Source organism: Pinus tabuliformis, chromosome 6 (assembly GCF_031772625.1).
Source record: "Pinus tabuliformis cultivar Carrire ecotype Pingquan chromosome 6, CPIR1, whole genome shotgun sequence".
In the NCBI taxonomy this organism is placed as follows: Eukaryota; Viridiplantae; Streptophyta; class Pinopsida; order Pinales; family Pinaceae; genus Pinus; species Pinus tabuliformis.
This window is the reverse complement of record NC_142292.1, coordinates 833,876,996-833,903,702: the sequence shown is the minus strand read 5'-3', so window position 1 is coordinate 833,903,702 and position 26,707 is coordinate 833,876,996. Positions and strand designations below refer to the sequence as shown.

Here is a 26,707-nt window from a genome sequence, read left to right as displayed (position 1 = left end):
TTTCAAAAACAAAAAGCTACTTGAAACAAGACTTTTAAAGAAGATGTTTTTGTATTTTTCTTTTAATAAAGCAAATAAATCTAGTATAACCAAAAATCAATCTTAACAACTATTAAAATCTATGAAAATGCACTCATAAGCAAACTAAAAGGTAAATTTACTCTAAGCAATCTTAACGAGGCCAAAACTAACAATGATTATTCTAAGGTGTTTTACTTGATCACAATCAAATCAAGGACTAGCTTATTGCAGAACCAAAAACTAGTCAAAACAAAACTCTAATCTTTTTGTTCTTTTGTAAAATGGAAATCAACACTTTATAAACAAGTAATTCGAAATTTGACCCAAAACAACTTAAATGGCAAGCTGCTCACACAAGGAGACTTTACGACAGGCCCGACTTCTAAGAAGGCTGACTAACCAGAGAGATCTAAGGCTGGACAACTTTCTACCGTCAAAGTCACTACAGGACCTATTGAAAAATCAAACCCTAGGCCTAAACTTCGTTGAAATCCACTAAAACACTCAAAGCTCACAAAACAAGTTCAGGTGAAAATTCTTGACAGGGTACTAAAGGATCTGGGTAGAAAAAACTAAGAAAAATCAAAATCTAAAAGCAATTAAAGCAAAAAATGGACTTTTCCTAAATTTTACAGGAAGACGCAGGCAACCCGTTATAACAGGTGCGGGCCCGCTCTGTGCAAACGGCAACAGCGCGTCCAAAGACGCACTGTGCAGTACTCAGAGGGTGCGTCCTTCTGGAAAAGTTGAGAAAAACCAAATCTAACTAAATCTAAAGCTAAGCCACCCAAATACTAATTCTCACAGTCAAAAACCAGAAAATAAAAGTGATTTTCACAGAGCAAAGTTCACACAAAGGAAAAGACTCTCTCATTAATGGATTCCCCAGCGGAGTCGCCAATTTGTCGTGGCGGAAAAAGTCGTTTGTGCGGACACACCTGACCTCCCTAGGAGTCTAAACTCTCTAGCGACAAACAAGACAAAATGGAGTGATCTTTCTCTAAATATATCTTTTAACACATGAAAACTACAAGTGTTTAGGCTTACCTTATTCCAAAACGCGGTTGTTGTAGTCCGTCCTTGCCGATCCGGATGAGCTCCTCCTTCAAGTCAATTCCTGCAACCCCAAACAATCAAACAATTACCAAGCACTTGCATTTCATATAATAAAACATACATTTAACATGCAGACCAAGGAACACATGAAATAACTCATTAACACAAGCTATTGAGAAAAATAAACCAGTTTGTATTAATAACGAAACAAAGAAACTCTTACAACCTGGCCTTGGTGTTGTGCAAGTTCCTCCTAGGGTCCATCAAGGGTTTTCCTCTACTTTGACAAAGCTCACCCACTTCCAAGTAGAATCAAGCAAAGACAATCTCTCCTCACAAGGTTCTAAATGGGAGTCCTAAATCCTGCAGCATTTACCCAAAGAAAATGTATAGCTCCAACCTCTCCTCCCTCTGGCTCAATGTCTTTATTTATAGTGCTGTAAAGAGGTTATTCAGGTCCACCATCAATGGGATAATCCCCATCTTTGGGTGGGATAGCTCCCTTATTGATGGGATAAGCTCCCCCTTAATAGAGATACATGAACCAACTGGAGGCGCATCCAAATCATCAAACCGACCTCTAGAAAGTTCTAGAAGTAACCACAAGTAACTTTTTTAAGATGAAACTCGCGCATTTTGCCTTTTACAGAAGGACGCACCTGTCCCTTAACATACAGAGCGTCCAAGGACGCACCTTTTGTGAACATGGTCGGCGTCCCCGCAGGTAAGGCTAGAGAGAACCTGCGACCCCAGAGATAAACATATTTTTGACAAGACTTTCTCTCTTCTTTGAGTTTGAGATGGATAACAGAGGCATAAGACTTGCCTAAGAGGGTAGCATGACTGTTGATTTGAGCCATACTAACTGTAAGTAGTCAAGGTGACATTTTTTAGTGTAACACTTACCACAGGGTTAAGAAGGAATTTTTTTGGGATGGCCTTAAATCAGATATTCAAAAGTTTGTGGCGGAATCTTTGGTTTGCCAACAAAATAAATTTGAAACAATTAAGACAACCTTTATCCATTCCAAGCCAACGTTGGGAGGAGGTTTCAATGGATTTTATCACAGGTTTACCCAAGTCTGAGGGAAAGAGTGTCATCATGGTGGTAGTTGACAGACTTACCAAGTATGAACACTTTTGTGCATTATCACATCCATTTAAAGCCAGTACAACTTCTACTGCATTTATGGAAACAATTCAAAAGCTACATGGAAACCCAAAGATTATTGTAAGTGACAGAGATCCCATTTTTACGGGAAATTTTTGGACAGAATTATTTTATTGTCTTGGTACTCAGTTAGCTCATAGCTCATCTTATCATCCTCAATCTGATGGGAAAATTGAGATAGTAAACAAATGTTTGGAAAGATATCTTCGTTGCTTTGTATCTGATAAACAGACACAATGGGTCAAATGGTTGCCTCTGGCTGAATGGTGGTATAACACTTCCTTCCATACAGCAACAAAAATGACCCCATTTATGGCACTTTATGGGTATCAACCACCATCCATCACATCATATTTAAGAGAAAATTCTAAGTTTTAGGCAGTGGAACATCACATCAAACATCAACAACAAGTCCTCCAACTCTTAAAGGATAACCTCGGGTTGGCACATAATAGAATGAAACAACAGGCATATCAACATCGCAGTGAAAGAAGTTTTGATGTAGGTGATTGGGTATTCCTACGGCTACAACCATATAAGCAAATGTCCCTCAAGCAAGCTAAGAAGGATAATAAATTATCACCAAAGTATTATGGTCCGTACAAAGTGTTGCAAAAGATTGGTACTATGGCATACAAATTGGAGCTTCCTGCAACTTCTCGATTGCACCCAGTTTTCCATGTTTCATGTTTAAAGAAGGTTATAGGCGACAAGCTCCCAGTTCAAACAATATTGCCAGAACTTGACGAGGAAGGAAAAATTATATTGGAACCGGAAGCAGTCACAGAAACAAGAACTCGACAACTACAAAATCGATCAATTTCAGAGTATCTTATCAAGTGGAAGAACTTATCCGCTGAAGATTCCACATGGGAGAATGAGAATTTTATGCAGAAGTATCCAGAACTACTCAAGCGTTGAGGACAACACTTTTTTGAAGGAGAGGGGCATGTTGGGTCCCTATAATACTAGTGATTACCCCATTACTATTGTAGTTATACACCTTATTAATATTGTTGTGCCCCTATTGCCCCCATATTTTTATTACTGTGCCCCATAGAATCCCTCTATTGTTATTTTTGTGGCATTATATTATTATTGTTAGGTCGGCTGGATTATATTGTGACTCCTTAGACTCCTATATATAGAAAGGAGGTTTTGTCATTTGAATCATCTAAGAATTGTTCATTTATGTAACGTAAAGGAGGTTGCCCCCTCGAAGAGGCTAAATTCTAAGGTGTTGATCTATCTTTTCTATCTTTTCTTGAGCTGGTTTCTTAACAGCAGCCGTGAAGATTAAATCTAAGGAGGGTGGCTGTTGGATTCGGTTCATGGAGCAGTCCACAGGTGTTAACATGTCTCCTGAGATTTAGGAATGGCCACGTAAGTCTTCACGTGGTGAAAAACAAAGTTCTGTCACCGTAGGACTCTTAGGTTGACCACCGCTTGACTATCTTTGACCACGGCCTTCTTTGATGGATCTGATTGAGCCAATAAGACTCGGTCCATGTCCACGTCATTTGCAACTTGCCCATGTGGCCAGATTTTCCTGAAGACACCTGTAACATAGACTTTAACAAAAAGGCTACGGAAAGTTGAACTGGCTGCGGAAAGTGACAAGATTCCACAGCTGAATGAGCAAAAATCTAATTCAAACAGCAGACACAAAACATAGTTATGAAACCACTTTATATGATATTTTTAAACTAATATGCAATGATTTGACAGCTTAGGAGGTCTAGATAAATGGAAAAAAATGTTAGAAAGGTGTATAGGGAAGATGCAAGTTTGGGGCTCAACAATATAACAGACATAAAAATCACCATAAATAATATCTCAGCAACACATGATGAAGGATTTCACCCCTCCCGGGCTACGTCTCCTTGGTCCAACGGCCAATGGCTTGGTCCTTTCTATTAGGCTAAAAAAATGTGAATAGATCAGTTTACAATGCTCAGAAAGCTCTGAAACCTGTTCCAATGGCTCCAGAATGCCCAAAAATGCATGTATAGCCTCCTTGTGCTCCTGATTCTGTCAAAAAATCATCAAGTTATGATTTTCCCAATTTTGGCTTTTATTCGCTCTACAAACTCCCCAAAATCCGGCACCTAATCCACAATTTCGCCCCAGAATGTGCTAACGAAGCGCCATTTTTCCCAAAAACTAGCGCAAATTGTGGGTGCCTTAATTCGGCCTCTAAGGCCTAAAGTTTGAAAATTTCGAGGCTAAGGCCAATGGCCTACCCCTGCTGGCTAGGCCCTCCTGCTCCTTTATGCCGGTGGTCGTGTGCTGGTGGTGCAACCAAGGGTCGAACCCCATGAGCTAGCCCTACCCCCAAATAACGCATTAATGAACTTCAAATATGCACAAAGTTCTTTATGGTTAAGACCTAAATTGAATGGCACGTTGGTTATTGGCTTCGCTCGATTGTTGTTGGTCGAGGGTTCGACCCCTGCTGCCTTTTCTTGAACTTGACCCATAATTTTGGTGGCCCCCGGGTTGCCATGTGGAAGCCTCCGGCTGAGCCACATGTTAGCCCATGGTTGGCCACCAATCAAACAATAATAATACGCAAAATTTCACCAATGAAAATGTGCCACTTGGCATAACACAATTCTCTAATCCTGTTGACTGGTCAACCTGCCACATACACCTGCCTAGTCATTTCCATGTCAGTGGTATGGACTGTTGACTGGGTTGCCAATATTTTAAAAAAAATCGTCTGTTTGGGAAAGTGAACAAAACATAACTCTAGGAGCATATGGTGTCCATTTCACAAGAAACGAGTTGCGCTGGATTTAGTATGACGAGCACTACGCGGTCATTTAGGTTCCATACCTTTCAAATAACTTTTAATTTTGAGCTATTTTTGAGCACCTGATCACTAACTCACTAGATGAATAAGTAGTCTTCATTGGAATGAAGTGAGCTACCTTTATCAACTTGTCGACCAAAACCATGATAGAATGATGTTGCCTCGAGGTCCTCACAGGACCTGTAATAAAATCCATGGAAATGACCCCCCCATTTCCATTTTGGAATCAGGATTAGTTGAAGCAACCGACCTGGATGCTTACACTCTGCTTTGACCTATTGACAGTCCAAATATCTCACCACGAACTCTGCCACTTCCTTCTTCAGATTCAACCATTAGTAGAACTTCTTTACTGTTATCAACGTCTTCTAATGTCATGGGTGACCTGAATATGGTTTTACATGAAAATCCCTCAAGATAAGCTTCTTGAGTTCACTCTCATTCGGCACATAGATCCTATTCCTAAATATCACCAAGCCATCTATTGTAAGATGATAATCCACATCCTAATCACCTCTACCCTGTTGTAACTTGAGCATAAGCTCCCTGTACCTGTCATCCTATTGTCCCGCATGTAAGATCCTATCCTGTAAATCTGTCCTATATGAGCTCACTGTTGCAACATGGTTCAAATGCACTTTCATCCTGAGAGCATCTGCAACAATTTTCTCTTTTCCATCCATGTCCCTGATCTCAAAATCAAAATCACTAAGGGTAGCCAACCATCTAGCTTGCCTAGTGTTTAAATTCAGCTAGTCAAACAAATATCTCAACCCTCTATGATCGCTCATCAACAGAAACCTCCTGCCAAAAAGATAATGTCTCCACATTTTCAAGGCATGAATAATAGATGCCAACTGAAGATCATGAGTCACATAGTTCTGCTTGTGCTCATTCAGTTTCCTAGACTTGTAACATATCGCTTGTCCTTCTTGCATAAGGACTCTTGCAAGCATTTGTACATACTGCAAACTCTTTATCCGGATCTGCAATATTTAACAATGGAGCATTTGTCAACAACTACTTCAACTGCTCAAAATTGGCTACACACTCCTCTATCCATTCAAACTTCTTATCTTTCCTCTGTAATGATGTAATAGGATATGCAATGCGTGAGAAGTTCCTAATGAACCTCTTGTAGTAACCTGCTAAGCCCATGAATGATCTGACTTCCTCCACATTTCTAGGAGTTGCCCACTCCATGATAGCCTTTATCTTTTCTGGGTCTACTACTATGCCATTCTTGGAAACAACATGTCCCAAGTAGTGTACTTCTATCTGAAAGAAACTACACTTGCTAAGCTTAGCATACAACTGATGCTCTCTTAGCAATCTCAACACTGCTGCTAAATGCTCGACATGCTCTTCCTCATTCTTAGAATATACCAAGATGTCATCAATGAATACAATAACAAACTTGTCTAGATAAGGACGCAATACACTATTCATCAAACACATAAAAGTAGTTGGAGCATTAGTCAAATCAAAAGGAACTAAAACAAACTCATAATGCCCATAGCTGGTCCTAGAGGCAATCTTGTAGATGTCCTCTTCTTTGATGCGTACCTAATGGTATCCAAACCTCAAGTCAATCTTTGAGAGCACTGATGCTCCCTTCAACTGATCAAAAAAGTCGTCAATCCTCGGTAATGTATACTTGTTCTTGATTGTCACCTTGTTCAGCTTCCTGTAATTAATGCACAATCCAAGAGTCCCATCCTTCTTCTTCATGAACAATATTGGTGCATCCCAAGGTGATACACTTGGCTTAATGTACCCCTTATCAAGCATTTCCTTCAACTTCAACTTTAACTCTAGTAACTCTAGAGTGCTCATCCTATAAGGTGCCTTTAATGCTGGTGTTGCCCCTAATAGCAACTCAATAGAAAATTCTACTTCCCTGTGCGGAAGCAACTCTGGAATATATGTTGGAAACACATCCTGAAACTGCTATAATACAGGGTACCTCTTGAACATTTCTGCATCCTCAACATCCTTACCCTTGTCACTGGAAATATGAACTGCAAACATCACACACCCTTTTCTGCAACTGCGCTTAGCCTGCATAGCTATGACCATCGTTACTGATATAGGATTCTTCTTCCACTGTAAGACTCTTTTCTCTCCATTATCATCTAGGCATTCAATAGCCTTGTCATAGCAAACTTCTTTGGTCTTGTGAAGATACAACCAATCCATACCTAAAAGCATACTATATGATCACAGTGGTAGTACATTCAAATGTGCTACGGTAGGCATACTATTCAACTCAAATGCATAAGATCTTACCTAGTGATGAGCTCTCTTCTTCGTACCTGTAGCCAACTGCACTAACCAAGTTTCTGCATCCTCTTCTTTTCTCAAGCCACACTTATCCACCAAGCAAGGATTAACATAACTATAATTAGATCCAAGACCAATAAAAATAGAAATAACTTGATCACAAAGCTTATCGTTCATCTCAATGATAGATGCTTGGTGATCCACCTTCTTGTTGTCCACAATCGCATAAATCTGAGGAAGAATATGACTGAAATCCCCAAGTGTCTCCGCCTCCTGAGCACTATAGATATGAGGCCTACCTCCCTAGTATAATGGACAATCCTTCTTACAATGATCTTTGCAACATATACAACACTACAATGATGCTCTACTATCACCTTTAGTCTTCTTCTCTCCAAAATATGACACATGTCCCTTATAAAATGCATTGAACTTCTTGTATGGAGCAACATTTTCTTACCCACTTGCATCTTGAGGTCTTCCTCGCTTTGGTGGCCATTTTCCTTTTACTTTCTCATTTCCCTTCAAGTCACACTTAGGCTCAAATTTTTCCTCTCACTACTTATAACAATTCTTCAATTCACGAATGACTTCCTCTAATGATCTAGGCTCATCAAACTCAATTGCCCTCTATCATGCCTCTATATGCTCTTGGCAATCCACTGATGAATCTTTGAATCTTAGCCTTCTCCTCCTTGTGATATTTACATACCTCAACAAATCCAAGAATATGCAAGTGTACTCATCATCTACATAGAACCCATTTGTAGCTCATAAAATTCCTTAGCTCTACCATCATAGCACCTCTCTGACAAGTACTTCTTCTTGAAGAGCCTCACGAACTCATCCCAAATCAAGTCTTCTTCCTAGATACCCTTGCATGCTTTACATCCTCTCACCAAATATATACCTTCCCTTTAAAACTGAAAGTGGCTATCTTAGCTTTCATGTTCTCTGAATAACTATGCAATTTGAAGAATTTCTTCATTCCAAGCAACCATGCCTCTGCATTTTCTAGTTTCTTCATCTCTCCATCAAATGTAGGAGGCTTGACTTTCTTGAACTCCTCAAGCAAGTACTCTCTCCTCTTATAAGGATGATGACGGTGATGATTGTAATGATGTATCCTAGATGAGGAACTAGAATGATGCCCATACATACCAGTCCTCCTGTTAGGTGTATCCAGTAATCTTCCACCTCTAACTGTGTCCCCTCTATCTAACCTATATCTGGACCTAGATTTTCTACCATAAGCTCCATTATTTTTCTCTTCCTTCTCTTATCTGATTCTTAGCTATCCCTGTCTCTATAACTCTGATAAGCTTTGAAGGATTGTTGCATTAACCTCTACCTGCTTCTCCTAAACCATTTCAAGTCTTTCTTGAGCCTCAACCAACCTGTCATTGTTTTCTTTGCAACTTTTGTTCTCTGCCCTTAAGCTCCTTAACGTATCTTATATACTAGGAGAATACTCTTCTCCTTGCAGTGCAACTATCTGTAGGGAGAGTCACAAGAACTCTAGTCTACCATTTTTCTTGTCACCTTGAATTCTCTTCTTCCTGCAAGGATTCCATGTCAGATAAACCAAATAGATACCAAAATCAAATCCATACCTTAGTGATGTTCAAGTGAGGCTTATCTCATCTGCAAGATTAGTCCACATTAGCATGTACATGTATAATCATAAACAGATCCATGTAATAACATAACATCATAACAACATCATGCATGATCACAACAACTGTATATCCTGATCCCATGCATGACCACCGTAACCTTGACAACATCAGACTTACCTAAAGGGAGTGAAACCATGCTATGATACCACCCTATGGTATCAAATATGACCCAAAGAGAGCGCAACCCGCTCTAATACAACCCTGTAATGCCACCTCCTCTCACATCTACCCACTTTCACCAACTTAACCGGGGTAAACATGAGATGAGGGGTTACTATGATATGACTCAACCTCCTAGATGACCTTAAGGAAATGGAGTCGACACAACAAGACCTTACTAACTTCCCTCAGGTGCCATAAGACCTCTAGGAGTAACCCAACCCCTCCAGGTGTCTAATCCCTGAGAAAACTCACCTTTTCCCTGACCTAGAGCCCTAATCACTCCCTTGCTAAGGCCTCCATGTGACTATGGGTTCCAAGTTGCTCCCATAGGCTTGCATCAGTGCGACCGTGGCCTTTTCTGCCAGTGGTATGCTAACGAATGCAAGAATTGAGGCTGCTTTCCAAGGCTGGGGCTAAGCCTCCTCCTAGAAATCCATGAAACTTCTAGAGCTCATAAAAGACATGAAGACAATGCTTGTAAACCAAAAACTAGAACCAGGACTTGACCTGGACATCCCTAATCGGGACTGACAGTTTTTCAAACACTTAGTAGATATGCCGCCTACAAGTCATGAATGCAAGTCTGAACGTAAGGGACTAAAAACTTATTTGAGGTTTAACAAGAAGAGTCTATACCTTCTCACATTAGTTGTCATGACATCAATTAGGTCTTTCATTCATTATTTATTCAGTTATGAGTAAAAACATGAATAAAGCCATGACTGAGATCTGTCATATAACCATGCCTATAACCAACATATAACTAGATAAATAACCATAAGAGAACAACCATTGAATCCACATAATATCCAATACATTTCCTTACCAAAATCAAGAGAAACTTAGCTTTTATTAAACATAGACAATTACCAATCAGGTTCGGGACTTCCACGTTCCACTCGACCATAGATTGGATGAACCAAATATTTCTTTAAGCCAATCACCCTCGTGCCATATTCCAAGCATGAATGTGGGATTTGATGGGACAAACCAATCCATAAACAACCAAGGGAATCCAGAGGTTAAACTACCTCCACCCTCATCATACCGTGATCAAACCTAAACCGGTGCCAAGATCACAAAACCAAACTAAGATTGGATGCCTCAAAATTTCTTCACCATCCTTGAGGAATTTTCTTGTCTCCACCCTCAGGCTTTACCGTGTATCCCGCCATTACCGGTTAAGGGATTCCTATGCCTTTAGAAATTTTCCTAAGACCACCTCACCCCAGATTCCAAAACCATCTGGCAATCCAAAGCTCAAACCGAGAACAATCCCATCACACCATGGTTATCCAGAAATGGAAAGGCTATGCTAGAATCTATTGTCGAATCCTGACAAAATCCATGCCAATGACAAAAAAAGACCCGTATACCAACATGAATATACCGTGCATGTCAAAACCAGTTAGGAAATCACACATGCAATCTATTACCTGCAATTATTCTCGCTGAAGCATCTTGATCCTTGCCTTCCTTTGTTTTCCTTGTCCTTCTTTGCTTTTCCTTTCCTTTCCTTCGCTTGCTTTCTTACTTACTTTCTCCTCTTGGTGTTTTCTCCTCTTGAGACAAATTCTAACACTAACTGACATTAAGTTGACAAAACACTACCAACTGATGCTCTCAGGTCTTTTTATTGATGAGGCCTCTAATTTCTTCAATTTTCCATTAGTTTCCTTGATTTTCATCCTCACATGCAACCTGTGACCTTTCACCTTCATTTTCTCCTAATTTCCATTATTTTCATAAATAATGTGCGAAAAATACCTTTTTTCCTTTCCAAAGCCTTCGCCAATGCCTTTGGCAATTTCCCCTTAGCCATAAAACACAACAAGTGATGCTCACTATGATATTTTCCCTAGCATTCAGGTTGGAATAAGTGTCCCTTGCCCATGGTCTTATTTTACTTTTGTTAACTTTTATTACATGAACTTTTAACCCGGGGCTATTACAAAGGTGTTCTTTTGCATACACTCACACATATTCCATATGATCTTGTTAATGATTTGAAGGGTGGATAATAAGATTTTAGAAGAGTAATTTTCTCTTGTTGTTTCATAAATTCTTACACCTATTCCATATGATCTTGTTAATGATGTGAAGGGTGGATATTAAGATTTTAGAAGAGTAATTTTCTCTTCTTGTTTTATAAATTCTTACATTTTTATCTACATCGTCCTTTACCAACCTATATATATATATATATATATATATATATATATATATATATATGATCGTCTTTTATTGGTATGTTAGTGCTTAACTACAACTTTTAGGATCTTTGGACATGGATCCAAAATAAGAGTTTTGTGCACATTTTATAAGTGACACCTATATATATATGGTTGTCTTTTATTAGTATGTTAGTGCTTGACTACCATTTTTTAGGATCTCTAGACATGGATCCAAAACAAGAGTTTTGTGCACCTTTTATAAGTGACTTGATATAATCCTGAGAGATTCATTTGATTTAATGGTAAAGAGTGTTAAGAATGCCCATAATTCTTTGCTTATTAATGGGTTTGATGGCACAAATTAAATACTTAATACATGGATCCAAAAAAATTAAATGTAAAATTTTTGTGATAAAAAATACATAGATCCTACTTGTATGTCCTTTTCTTGAATAATTCCTTCATTTGCATGTCTATGTTTTTCCTTGAGGGAAATTAATAAGGCCAATTAATTGCTTAGTACATGGATTCAAGAAGTTCTAATGCAGTAATCAATGATCCTTGTTGTAAATCCTGCTTTTGAATAATTAATTTATTTGCAAATCTACTATTTATCCAAAATGAAAGAAAATTTAATTTCATTTTGCCTAAATCTTGAAAACAAAAAATTCACATTCATTATATTTTAAAAATAACTAAAACTACAATATATTTTAAAAATGAATAAAACTACATGCACACAATTCATTTATACAAAAATACAATCACATACGACAATGCAAATCTTATTCGTTGTATTTTAAAAATAAATAAAACTACAATGTATTTTAAAAATAAATAAAACTACATGCACACAATTAATTTATACAAAAATACAATCACATACGACCATGTGAATCTTATTCATTATATTTTAAAAATAAATAAAATTACAATATATTTTAAAAATAAATAAAACTACATGCACACAATTCATTTACACAAAAATACAATCACATATGACCATGTTGAATAATTAATTTATTTGCAAATCTACTGTTTATCCAAAATGAAAGAAAATTTAATTTCATTTTGCCTAAATCTTAAAAACAAAAAACTCACATTCATTATATTTTAAAAATAACTAAAACTACAACATATTTTAAAAATAAATAAAACTACATGCACACAATTCATTTATACAAAAATACAATCACATACGACAATGCAAATCTTATTTCTTGTATTTTAAAAATAAATAAAGCTACAATGTATTTTAAAAAGAAATAAAACTACATGCATACAATTAATTTATACAAAAATACAATCACATACGACCATGTGAATCTTATTCATTATATTTTAAAAATAAATAAAAATACATGCACACAATTCATTTATACAAAAATACAATCACATACGACCATATGAATCTTATTCATTATATTTTAAAAATAAACAAAATTACAATATATTTAAAAATAAATAAAACTACATGCACACAATTCATTTATACAAAAATACAATCACATACGACCATGTGAATCTTATTCATTATATTTTAAAAATAAATAAAACTACATGCACACAATTCATTTATACAAAAATACAATCACATGCAACCATGTGAATCTTATTCATTATATTTAAAAAATAAATAAAACTACAATATATTTTAAAAATAAATAAAACTACATGCACACAATTCATTTACACAAAATACAATCATATGCCATCACGTAACTCTTTTAATATGGTTCTGCCATTTTTGATGATTTATTTTACAATATAAATTATATAAAAAATGAACATATTGATATGTAATTTACCAACTATTTAATTTTATGGCTGGTACGTTATACCTTAAAAGACCTGATTCGAAATTATTAAGGTTATGTACTTTTGCTTATTCTGTATAAATACTTATGGAATCCGTTAAGGTTATGTACTTTTGCCTATTCTATTTAAGGCCCGTATAAATACTTCTTTCCATATATTATTTTGGAGTAAACTATACAGCCTATTGTAATAGGCCATCTGATTTTTATGTCAGGATGAATGTAAAATCCAAATATTGCACGCAGATAGTTGCACAATGGACAAACCATTTTGTCATTTGTAAATTTTGGATCGCGATTTTCTTTGTTCAGATTTGATGTTTTGCGTGCATTTTTATCGACATTTGTAAAAGGACAAATTGCTTGCAAACTTGCTCGTCGTCTTATTTATTTTTTCGAATCTTACGTGCAACTTGCTTCTGCCACTGCATACAAGCACAGACATCTTGCTTCTGTCACCGCATATAAGCTTTCTCGTCCTCTTCTTTAGTATCTTGAATCTTACGAAAACTCCAAGAAATTGAATGTAGAAGACAATGAGCGGCTCTGCAGATATTTGGTTTTTCCTTTGGATAACGATCCAGGAACTGAAGATTCCAATAAAATTCGAAAGGCACACCATCAGCACGTTGTAGAACCGCCACGCATGTCGCTGGATTCTCGTGATTTCTATTGGAATTATACGGCCGTCCTTATCAATCGTGGAATCGAAATGGAGGGGCCATGGCCAACTCATTAATGAAAAGAAAGTGTTTTTTTCTCTGAAAAAAGTTATGGGCAACTGATTATGACAAATTTGCAAATCAGACAAACTCTGGTTGCCCATCTCATGCAAAACGCTTAGATATTTCCAATTGCTTCATACCCATGTATTTTATTCGTTCCACCCGGTAGAGTTCACAGCAATATCATAGCCCATGCAGATCACTTAGATATTTCCAGTTGGTTAAAACCCTAGGAGTTTTTTCATTCCGCACTGTAGACTGCACACTAGTACAGCAATATCATAGTCCAGTATGAACACTAGTATGAACACGGTGGGATTATGGCAAATCAATTCTAAATATCAAAATTTTAGAGTTTCGAATTAGTCATAAGACTTGTTTTCATATTGCGTGTATCTTACTTGTTTTCATATTGCTTGTATCTTCCTACACTAGATTCTTTGATGCTTCAAAAGTTTAAAAGGAGTGATTAAGTTTTGATCACATAGCAGAACTGCTTAGAAGGATGGAAGATGTTGAAGTCATGTTCAGGGGTTTTCTCATGGCTGCAGCAGCCATTTGTATTGTGAGGCTGCTGTGGATCAGTAGATGGCCATCAAAAAACTACCCACCTGGTATCAGAATTGTTTATTTTCTTTCTTCTGGGTTGGTTTCTTATAATCCTATTACAGAAACTCTGATACTGAAACATTGAATGCAGTTGTGCCGGGCTGGCCCATCGTTGGAAACTTGCTGCAGCTGAGTGAAAAGAAACCCCACCATACTTTCACGCAATGGGCCAGGAAATACGGACCTATTTATTCCATTCGCACTGGAGCCACGTCTTTGGTAGTTCTTAATTCAACGCAGGTTGCGAAAGAAGTAAGTGAATTCATGGCTGCTTTTGCTTTGGTATGAGTGAGTTAATTGACATGGGATTTAGTCAAGTTCCCCTGCAATGCCTTTTCTGGAATTTTCATAGATATGCCTTGTTTGTATTAATTTAAAACAGCTGCAAAGCAATTTTTTTTTTTCCAAGAAAAAAAATCATACTTTCCATTATCAATGAAAATTCAAGCATCCAAAAACTGATAAGCTGAGGCTTATAATAAAGAACATAAACCTATCGATCTATATATATAATCTGCTGTCCAAAAAAACCCGCTTAAAACAGTTCTTTTAAAATAAATACATCAGTTATAATATAATTATCTGTTTTGTAAAACTGCAATTTTCTATTAGTGTCATAGATTATCCCGGTTTAATTATTATTTTGAACGGGGCTGGATGGAATCTGAATTGACAGGCAATGGTCACCAAATTCTCTGCCATCTCAACCAGGAAATTACCAAATGCTCTGCGAATCCTAACCAGCGAGAAGACTATGGTCGCCATGAGCGATTATGGAGAGTACCACCGCATGGTCAAGAAACTGATACTTACAAACCTTCTGGGAGCTGCAGCTCAGGTAATCGGTGTTTAATATAAATTGGTTTTAAATCTATATGATCAGAGACGACCAAGGGGCGAAAGAATGACACATTTAATAGATCATAGTTGAATCTCAATAATAATCAAATCCAATGGCTTCTACAGCTTTGCAGGGCATTGTTCAGGTTCAGTTGGGTAATATTAGATCTGTTTGTTGATGACAGAAACAGAAGAGCATCCATTCCCTTCGAGAAAGTATGTTGCAGAGCATAATGGATAACATACATTCCCAGTCAGTATCTGCGGAAGGTGTGAACCTCAGGCAAATTTTCATCAATGAACTGTTTACATTTGCTCTGAAAGCGGTGAGTAGTATAAGAGTCCCGCTAACATTTGTGATTCATTTTCTTCTCTGTCAATCTGCTTGTTCGGAAATCTACATAATGAACAATTAATAATGGCTTCTGATTCCAAGAACCAGGTCATAGGCCGGGACATCGAATCCATATACGTTGAAGAGATAGGCAGTAATTTGTCTAAATGGGAAATCTACGAGATATTGGTAGCTGATCCCATGAAAGGTGCCATTGAAGTGGACTGGAGGGATTTTTTTCCTTATTTGAGGTGGGTTCCTTACCAGCACGTGGAAGAGAACATGAAACGAATGGACAGGAGAAGAAACGCTGTGCTCAGAGCTCTGATTGAAGACCAAAAGAAGCTCCTTGCTTTTGGAAAGGTATAATTTATCCCATAAAGTCCAGTTATTTTGAATTCTTGTAAGGCAATCAAATCTGATTCTACGTTTACTGCATCAGGAACCCAACTGTTATCTAGATATATTGCTGAAGGAAGCGCCACAGTTGACCCAAAAACAATTGGAGATGTCGATATGGGAGCCAATCATCGAGGCCTCTGACACAACTCTCATCACTGTAGAGTGGGCAATGTTCGAACTCTCAAAGAATCCTCATTCTCAGGTATTAAAACGCATATAGATGAATGAAAAATACTTACATCACAAGAGAAACATACATATAAGTAAAATGAGAAAATGTTTTTATCCTTCATCCTTGGCTTGGTGTACTTTCTGAAAACCTCCTGGGAAAGGAGGACAGAGCACTCTGAAAACCTCGTTGGAAAGGGAAAGGACGACAGAGCACTCTGAGATGAGTCAATCAGGATTGGATTTACAGTTTCCAATTTTATTGGTGGAATGAAAATAATGTAATTATCTTCAATAGATAAGATGAAAGGATAAGTTTTTTTTTAGTAAAGTACTATATTATATATGGTGTTTTTCGACTCTAATTACTGTTGGAGTTATTAGTTAAGAGATTTAGGAACCGTTTCCAAAAAAAATTATTCTGTATTCCTTGCTGGAACTCAAAAACTAAAAGGTCTGTTTTTTTTTTAAAATTGGGTTAGTTTTATGAAAATAATGTGATATTCAATAGATAAGACATAATAATAAAATATAGTAACTTAATATTAACTTACTATATAGTTTTTAATATTTTTTTATTTTTTATCACTGTAATTTTAGACTTTAATAATTATTCAAGTTATTATTAAGGAATTTGGGAATTTTTTAATGGTTATATATTTTTAGACTTTAATTATTATTTAAGATATTATTAAGGAATTTAGGAATTTTTTTGTTGGAATTAGGTTTAACCAAAATCTATAGGGATTAGTCTCTGCTACAATAGTAATAGTAGGATCTACTAGATGAGCTGAGTGAGTTCGGAACTATAAACTTGTAACTTTGATACTACTTGTTGGCATTATGATTACCATTAGACCAAAACCTACAAACATTAGTCTCCACTAGACCAAAACCTACAAGCATTAGTCTCCACTACAATCATCAGAGTTAAGATTCATAAGAGAGTGTTAATCTATGTCATAAAACACAAAAGAAAACTAAACCCAATATCCAACATTTTTTCCCTGCAAATTACTCTACAACCTGTTGGAACTAACTGAAAAGTACTTTGAGTAATTTAATGGAAATTATGTGTTTTTTAATTAATATTTTTTTTGAAAGTTGGAGTGTTATTAAGTTAATTTAAATTTTTATGATGATTATTTTAAAATATATAAAAAAATCAATTTAATAATAACTTTATTTAGAAAATTGAATCTTCTTATAATAATTTTTTAAGAAAAAGAAGCCCAACAAATTGTAATTATTGAGCAGAAACCATGGGTTTGGATGCGTGCCAATTTAAATGAATGAGTTTCGATAATATCCAGTTAGGATTAGAAATGGGATAAAACAAAGATACTTGGAAAGATTCTTTGCATTGGTGTTTCTGAGAGTCAATATAAGAGAAAAATAGTCTGAGCTGTTGTCATTGATAAGAATTCTTCTGTGTGACTAAACTAGAAACAGAGCATGCTAGTCTCACATTAATCTACCAGCAGTATTCTCTGTGGTATTTGTGTTTGCAGATCTGTGCTGGTCTGTACATGTAGTAGCCAGGGGTCACCTTGCGTTTGAAGTGAGTTCATTCTGTTTCTGTGCCTTGTAAGAACCTATTTTTATGTTTGCAGAAGGATACAAGAAGCCCTAACTCCTTATGCAAAAGAAGATGTGGTTTTTTGCTCTTAAAATTAAAGATTGGGTTATCATAAGCCTATCTCAAATATCTCAATATTGTGCAATGAAGAACATTAAAGGTAGGTTTGTAATGAGGTCATCTCCACTTTCTCCATACTGGGCAATGAAGAACATTGTTCAATTTTTTTTAACTCTGTTGGAAAACAATTTTAAAACCAGAAGAGCATTGTTCAATTTATGAAGATTTTCAGCTAGTAAAAAAATTTCAATCTCTCTTATGCTGACTCCGCCCGAGGCCAACAAGTTCAAAGCAAAGTTATACAGAGAGGCCAATTTCACTTGTGATTCTGATAAAAGCTGTGAAGGAGTTGACTGATTTCTACTGGTTTGTGAATGTGCAGGATCGTCTGTACAGAGAACTGCAAAGAGTCTCTGGAGATGAAGATGTTACTGAAGATTTGCTCCCCAAACTACCATATCTGAGCGCTGTTTTTCAGGAGACTCTCAGGAAGCACCCCCCTGTACCGATCCTTCCACTGCGATACGTGCAAGAGGATGTGGAGCTGGGGGGATTTCACGTGCCTGCAGGAAGCCAGGTAACTTATAAGCCCCAAGGACATCAATAATAAAGATGAATATGATCAAGATACCATATTCAGATGACCCTTTATTTGTTTCTGCAACTGAATGTGATTTGGGATTTTGCTTTGCAGATCGCAATCAACATATATGGGTGTCATAACAATGAGAAAGAATGGGAGAATCCAGAAGAATGGAAACCAGAAAGGTTTGACGAGGAGTTGCAGAGTGGGGAGGTGCTGGATTGGAAGAGGACTATGGCATTCGGAGCAGGGAAGAGGGCGTGTGCAGGAATTGTGCAGGCAACTCTTATAGCCTGCACTGCCATTGCTCGTTTTGTCCAGCGATTCAACTGGGAGTTGGCTGCTGGGGAGGAAGACAGCACTGATACCCTCACTCTTACCACCCACAAACTCCATCCTCTGAAGGCCATTGTCACTCCCAGATCCATGTCTATTCCTAGCAATATCTCCATGTCCAACACTTCAATCCATGGGAACCCTCTCTAATCACAATTACGATGCATGGCTGACCAAATCATCCTTCGTTTTCTGGTATCTGGTGGGATGGAATGGTTTGCTGGAAAGTGAAAAATCATCTATGGTTTTAAGCATGCCAGTTTTCAGAGTGTTCACCATTATCAGAGAAGTCTTGGCAATAGTTTCATAAATTAAACCTCTTGGCATTGGTTATATAGGCACAGATCGATTGGGCCTCAGGAGTTGAAACAAGCTCTGAGGCTATCCTAACAAATTAGGAAGGAGAGAGGAAGCGTATAATGTTGGCCAAAGCCAATCATAAGTGAACTTATTCCATCAATATGTTTGTCCATGTTCCACAGGGAACATCCAAAGTGTTACTGTAACCAAGTACCTAACATCAATCTGAGCGTTCATTAATTTATAACATATTTTAATAGTTTTTAAATTTTATTTATGATGGAGGTGAGCACGTACATCAAAAGGGGGTTTTGGGGTCGAGCTGCCACTCTGGTAACATGACGTGCAATAAAGAATAGGGGGTGTGGCTCGGCCTCAACATGCAAGTGCATGAAACCTCATAGATGATTAATAATAGTCATCGAGGGTGGATGAAGCTGGCCTTATGCCTGGTGGTATGGGTGGGTGCTTGGGGAAGATGTGAGGTCGAGGAGTCAACCTCCCTACTACTGATGTTATAGTTCAGCTCCTGTGTTGGGAGAGTGCCACTTGTTTGTGTAATTTACCCTTGCACTGAGTGGCCTTTATATCATTTGGCACTGGAGAAGCGAAGGTGGGAGGGGAAACTTTGTTGGCGTGAGGTGAATTGGTAGCTGGTTTTGGAGCTTTGTAGCAAAAGTCTGCGGAGGATTTCTACTATCAACGCAGGCTTGACAACTTAGGTTTTATCCCTCCCAGGTTTGCTTTGTTTGTGTGATTCTCTTTCTGGTTTTGTAGGTCTTGTGTCAGTCATTGTGTTACATAATCTTATCATGTTGGGGTTTTGTGAGAACTTGGAAAAAATTGGCCTTTGGTCTAGATATTTTTGGCTTGAGAAGATAGAGGCAAGTATTGCTTTAAGTGTGTTATTTCATGTCTGGTATGTCCAAGTCGTTTTATGCAGCGCAAGCCTCCTAGTTCAATTTAGTTAGGCTTAAGTGTGGAATGCCTTGTCTCTTGGCTTGTCTGTGTTTATGTCTCTGGTTGGATTCTCAGTTTTTTGTGAGCTACAAGGGGGGAGGAGTGAATTTCCTTTAGGAACCTGGGAGTAGTGGTTCCTCTATTGGTTTATTCTGGAGTCCATTGTTTGGTGACGACACTATTTATTTGGTCACTTTGTACTATGTTAACATTTTGTCAAGTGACTATTCTCGCAAGTTTTCCGGTCAAGGTCATTTGGGCAATTATTAGAGGCTTGAACCCCTCCTACTCACCATGCCCCCTAGACAACGCAAGTAATGCAAGAGGGGTAGAGGTGGTAGTAGTCCCTAGGGACAATGTTGGGCTCGACTTTTCACCTAGGATTCAGCAGCAACATATTTTAATGTAGTGCCTCCTAAGACTGAGTGGGAAATAAGAAAATTGGAAACTCAGGGGGGTGCTAAGAGGCAAACCTACTCTGACTCTAAGATGCTGGTGGAGGTTTCTTGCTAGGTTCTCGACTCAGGTCACACTATGGGACGAAAAAAACAATACCCTAATTTTGTTGCTCTTCACTAGTAGATGAAGACTGCTTGGTTTGGTGATGAAAATAAAAAAGTGGAAAGGTATAACACATTTGCTTCAATAGAGGACATTAAAATGATGTTGAGGAACCAGGGCTTCTCCATCAATAGACTTGATGCAAAGTTGGCCCATATAGAAGGACATCTTCATTGTGACTCTGGTACTAGTGCACTCCCTAGATTGAGTGCTAGAGACGGTGCTCATGTTTCTTCTTCTTACTCTTAATAGATATTAAATTTCCTAATATATTTAAACTTTTGTTATATTTTGTAATATCTATATAAAATGTTTAGTGTTTTTGTAATGTGAGCTCTTTGAAAATAAACTTTGAAATTTTTTCTTAAATAATTAAAATCCACACTAGGGATGAAATGTAACAACTCTATTTTTAAAATATTTTGATAATATAAAATCTCTATTTTTAAAATATTTTGATAATATAAAATCTTTTAATTTAAAAAAAAAAAATTATATAATTTTTATACGAAAATATTTATTTTCAAAAATAGTTTATTTTTTAAATTGTTTTTTAACCCAATTTAAAAGGAATTTTAATCATTAAATGTGTATCATTTTATTATGTAATGAAATCTTAATGTTCTAGTTTATGTCATTTTACTTTTACATGGTCATATCAACCCAAAAAATAAAACTAAAATTGGTTGCGACTATCATAAAGGTTTTGAAAACTCAATTAAATTTGCTATATGTTTATAAGGTATCTAAGGTTTTGAAAACCCAATTATATTTGCTATATGTTTATACGGTATCTTTTAATTTTGAAAAACTTATTTTAATAAATAACTATTTATTTATATATAGAAAAACTAATATATATAAATAAATATTTTATTTATAATTTTTTTAATAATGATATAAATAATATTGTAAACTTTTTTTCGAATTATATTTTATTATTGATAATTTTCTAAGCCATAAGAATTTTTTCACTTTCAATTATTATATACTTAAAGTTGATATTATATTATTTATATAATAACTTATTTTAATTATTTATTTATATGTAAAAAACTAATATACATTAGAATATTTTATTTATAATTTTTTTGTTACCATATAAATAATATTGTAAATTTATTTCAGATTATATTTCATAAAAGATAATTTTCTCAGCAATAAGAATTTTTTCACGTTCAATTATTATATATTTAAAGTTGATATTATATTATTTATATATAATGGACCTGAAATATTTTTATTTATTTATTATTATTAATATTTTTTTTAAATTCCATGTGTAATGCTCATGTTCATCATGGAAGGAACTAAATGTTTGTGGTTTTAAGTTGTAAAAAGAAATAAGCAAATCATTATTTTCAATTGCTTAATATATATAGCATAATATATATAGTATATAGTTCAAAGTATTTTTTTTTTACATTCTGTCTTAACTATTCCCTCTTAATGTGAGAGAGAGCAAATTTTTTCCCAAGGGTGGGTTCAAATGGAAGGAATTAAATTTGGTTAAGGCTTCATATCATTGGACATCCAAAGTTGAATGTCACATCCACTTGGCGTAAATGCGACACACATGAGGTTTATGGATTTGTTGCAACCTATATGTCATTAATGGGCATTCATCAAAGCTCCAAAAAGCATTATCCAACCATGTTGAGCTCCAAATAATGGTCTAGATAGAAGAGGGTATCTAAAGTAGTATCATTTATTAATAGAATATGGTCTTGTCATTCATAAGATTGGTCTTCAAAAAAGAGATGTGAATTGTAGCTTCACCTCCTAGGGTAACAATAAGAATGTCCTCCCCTTTCTCAATGCATCCATAAAAGAAGGTTTATGCTACATTCTCTTATTTCTCCTTCTCGATTTAATGTTTCCTTTCAGTATGTGACTAAGTTTCATTTTATAAATTCATGCATGTTATCATTTTCAATTGATTCCATTCAAAACTTTGGCCCTACCCCTATCATGGCATTAGAAAGGAATTTCCTTACTTGTTATGATCCTTGCACATTAAAATTGACAAAAAACCAATAATTGCAGTCCACTTCGAGGGGGAAATTGAGAATAAATACAATGAACAAACATGATATTTAATGATCCTAAAACTAGTTCTTCTTAGTATATATATAAGAGACAAGGGATATAATTCTAATAAAATGGGACCATGAGGGGTTCTAGCCTACATAACAATATAACAATAGAAATGTAGTCACTAAATATTTAAGGCTTAATAAGGGGTTTTTGGGTTAACATGGGGCTTATATAGATCTTAACATGCCCCTTTCCTTCAAAGAAGTGTTTTACTCAACATTTGACTATCTATGGGTGTTTTTACATGAAAATCTCATCTTCCCACATCACTTCTTCTACTGGTAGGTTCTTCCATTTGATGAGGTACTCAATAACTACTCGATTTCTTAGTTGTAGATCACGATTGGATCATTATATTGTTTTTCATCCATGTCTATGCTTTTAGAGTGGAAAAAGTGGAGGAATCGACCCACGAGACCCTTTTTATTACTGGGACCCAGTTTGGAAAATTGGGGTTTGAAACCTCCCGAGATTGTTTTGAGGCATTAAACGAAGTTTCCAACAAGATCTTTCTATACATAGAGACCTTTCCAACGACGCAAGAATTGTGTCAATCGAAGTTTGTATGCGAAAGATATGCCACTCAGAATTTGACCTTCCTATTTTCAACACCATAATTCGAGAGGATGTTACATAAGCCCCCATAATTCATGGAAAAGGGGATATCCATATGATTATGATCATGAACACTCTAGAAGAGTCTATATTGTAACTTCTATTAAGAGTTGTCGCAGTCAAGCCTAACCACTAGTAAGTTATCAAGGGTTGTTTTAACTGGGCCACTAAGAGGAAAGGGGTTCCATTCTTTCGAGTGCATTTGTTCCATAACTGAGCCAAAATATCCAAGAGGGATAGGAGATAGAGCACACAAAGAGGATTTGTGCACTGTAGTAGCCCACAACCCATAGGCTATACTTCTTTGTACTCACAACCATATTTCCATTCAGAGAAAGAGAGCGAAGCAACCTCACCTTATAGCTAGATTTTTCTCCCGAAAGGGTTTCCGAGGTCATATCATGTGTCAAATGTGTTTGTGATCTTTTATTTCGCCATTCTCTATTTTTTACATAATTTTAATTCCCATGAATACACTATTAACAGTAATCTACAGATCTATAAATCTAAAGAGATATAAAACTATAATAGTGTATATTTTTTATTTTTTAAGTATAATTTTATCAGATCTGTTGTGACGAACTGTCCAATGGAATATCGATGGTAGTTTAGAGACCAAATTGGTATCAAAGTAGGTTTCTTTGGGTATATTGTGGAGATTTATAAGGGATCTAGATTGACTGGGCCAAAAATGATAAAACACTAATCATGGCCAATGAATCTGTGAATAACCCTTGTGATCCTACATAGGAGACATTTACACGGATGAAACAACAAGTTGTTGATATAAATCATAATGTAAATCTCCTCATGATGGCCCTGAGAAATAATCTTGGGATATTTAGAGAAGACATGGGTTCTAACGCAGAGGACAAATCAGAGAGGGGATCAGGAGATCGAGAAGAAATAGGGAACTAGTCGAAGAAAGGAACTAACAAAGATCAACCTAGTTCGAATGATATGAACCATTCATATCCCTATTCAAAATGGAAGCGAAGGTTTATATCAATTTTTACCACTACGAGATCGATGCTTTAAAGTGAAATCACTAGTTGCAACAACTGGAAGTGTATTTCAATGTCCATCAAATTAAAGAAGAACAAAAAATTTCATTTGCGCGGTTGAAATTAGAGGGCCATGTTCTAACTTGGTGGGGAAGCCATATGGAGACCTTGATGTTGGATGGAGATGCTCAAGTGACTAAGTGGGAGGACTTCAAAAGCCTCATAAAGTCACGATTTTACTCTATTGGGTATGAAGAGGACTAGTGGATCCAGTGGCACTAATTAAAGCAAAAGCAACGGAAAAATGTTCAAGAGTACACCACAAAGTTCAAAAGATAGCCATAATGTTGGGTATATCACCAAAGAACCTATATGTACTCAAATATTTGTGGGTTCTACACTACCATCAACGAGAATAAGTGATGTTGATAAGCCCAGATTGGTGGACAAGGCTTGTGTACAAACAAAATACCTAGAAAACATAGGTTTGGATAAAGGGAAATCAAAAGAATCGAAACATAATGAGCATCAAAATGATTCTAAGTAGTAAAATAAGAAGCATAAATGTAGGAAAGATAAAAATATAGTAGCCACAACACATTAGTGCAAAGATCATAACAACCACTACAACATTGACGACCATACAAAGGAGAAGTGTTGGAAGTTGCATTCAGAGCTTAACCCTAAGAACAAAAAGAAAGATAAGAAGAAGAAGAAACTCATAGCCATTGATTTGAGGAACCAAGTTGAAAGCAACTTGGATGCGGATGAGAAGATCGTATCTACATCAGTGCACAAGGAGGTGAATCTAAGTAGCCTTCAGAAATAGGAAGAGAAAGAAATGAACAAACTCTTCCACATAAAGATATAGGTCAATAAGACCAAGATAGATGTTTTGTTTGACTTAAGATTGCAGGAAAATATCATTGAAACATGTTGGTCAAGACATTGGGGTTGGAATTTTGTGGTAATCCAAGCCCATATCCACTAGGATTTGTAAATAAGGATGTAGAGCTGAAGGTAAAAAAAGAATGCAAAATTAGATTTTCTATTGGTGTTGATTTTATTGATGAAGTAGAACTAGATTTGGTTCCCTTTAATGCATGTGAATTTGTGTTTGGGAGTCCCTACATGTACTTGCGAGATGCAATATTCAGGCGAAGATCCGACCAATATTGTGTCATCAATTATGGAAAATCATTCACCATAAATTCTCACAAAGGCAAGTTAAAAATTTCGTTGGTAAGTGCCAACCAAACCAAGAAATTGATTAGTTTGAGCAAGAAGTATGTTTTATTATTTTTATGGGAAAAATCAGTCTATATAAGAGTCAGTAAGAGGCAAAGCATCCTTGGAGGTGTGTACTAAGAAACAGAACTAATGTCTGGAAGAGTTGATAAAGGCATACATGGATGTGTTCTGAGAGCCTAAAGGGTTATTGCCTAACCAGGAAGTGGAGCACGATATCTAGCTATTTCCAGACCCCCCATTTCCAAACATTGGGTTGTACATCAAGTCCATTATAGAAGTAAGTGAGGTGAAGAAAAAGTTGTGGTGGCTACTAGAATAGGGTGTCATTCAATTGAATACATCACCATGTGGGTCACCTATCATCATTATGCCAAAGAAGGATGGTATTTAGCAAGCATGTATAGGTTATAGAGCATTGAATAAAGTGACGCTCAAGAATAGGTACCCCTTGCCCCAGATAAATGATCTACTAGATTAGTTACAACAAGACAAATACTTCACCAAGTTGGAATTAAAGTCTGGATATCACCAGGTTCGAGTCAAATAAGAAAATACTTGTAAGACCACCTTCAAAACCAAGCAAGGTTTGTATGAGTCTTTAGTCATGCCATTTGGCCTATGTAATGCACCAACTATGTTTATGAGATAATGAATGATGTACTATGCCCTTTTATAGATTCATTTGTCATTGTCTAGTTGGATGATATACTGGTATACACTGCTACCTGGGAGGAGCACATCTCACATTTGATGCAGGTGCTGGAGACATTAAATAAGCACTAATTGCTAGAAAATCTCAAGAAGTGTGAGTTTGCATAACAATATTTGGTGTATCGGGGTATGTTATAAGTGGAGGAGAGCTGAAGACAGATATTGCCAATATAGAGGTCATCATGAAATTATCATTGCCTGCTAATTTTTCTAAGTTCAAGAGTTTCATTAGAGAAATAAAGTACCTGAGGAAATTCATTGGCTCATTTTCAGCAATAGAAACACTGATCCACGTCATAAAAGTAAGTGGCAAGAGATTCCATAAGGGAAACGGTCAACAATTTTTTTTAGGTTTTAAAGAAGTAGATCAATCAAGCACCAATTCTGACATTAC

The 26,707-nt window shown here is 36.3% G+C and overlaps 1 protein-coding gene across 5 annotated transcripts; it reads left to right on the top strand.

Moving 5' to 3' along the window:
- The first annotated feature begins 13,947 nt into the window (after positions 1-13,947).
- GA3 (GA requiring 3) lies at positions 13,948-19,157 on the top strand. Of its 5 annotated transcripts, none has more exons than XM_089422259.1 (9): positions 13,948-14,215; positions 14,395-14,517; positions 14,604-14,764; positions 15,189-15,350; positions 15,538-15,678; positions 15,789-16,049; positions 16,129-16,290; positions 18,278-18,472; positions 18,590-19,157. In XM_089422259.1, exons 2-9 carry the CDS (start codon positions 14,409-14,411, stop codon positions 18,962-18,964), a joined length of 1,566 nt encoding a protein of 521 aa, XP_089278385.1. In that variant the 5' UTR covers positions 13,948-14,215; positions 14,395-14,408; the 3' UTR covers positions 18,965-19,157. The 5 variants fall into 5 exon arrangements, with proteins under 5 accessions (XP_089278385.1, XP_089278384.1, XP_089278379.1 ...); XM_089422258.1 differs by having other exon boundaries at positions 13,949-14,187; positions 14,339-14,517; XM_089422253.1 differs by having other exon boundaries at positions 13,949-14,215; positions 14,339-14,517.
- Positions 19,158-26,707: the final 7,550 nt, after the last annotated feature.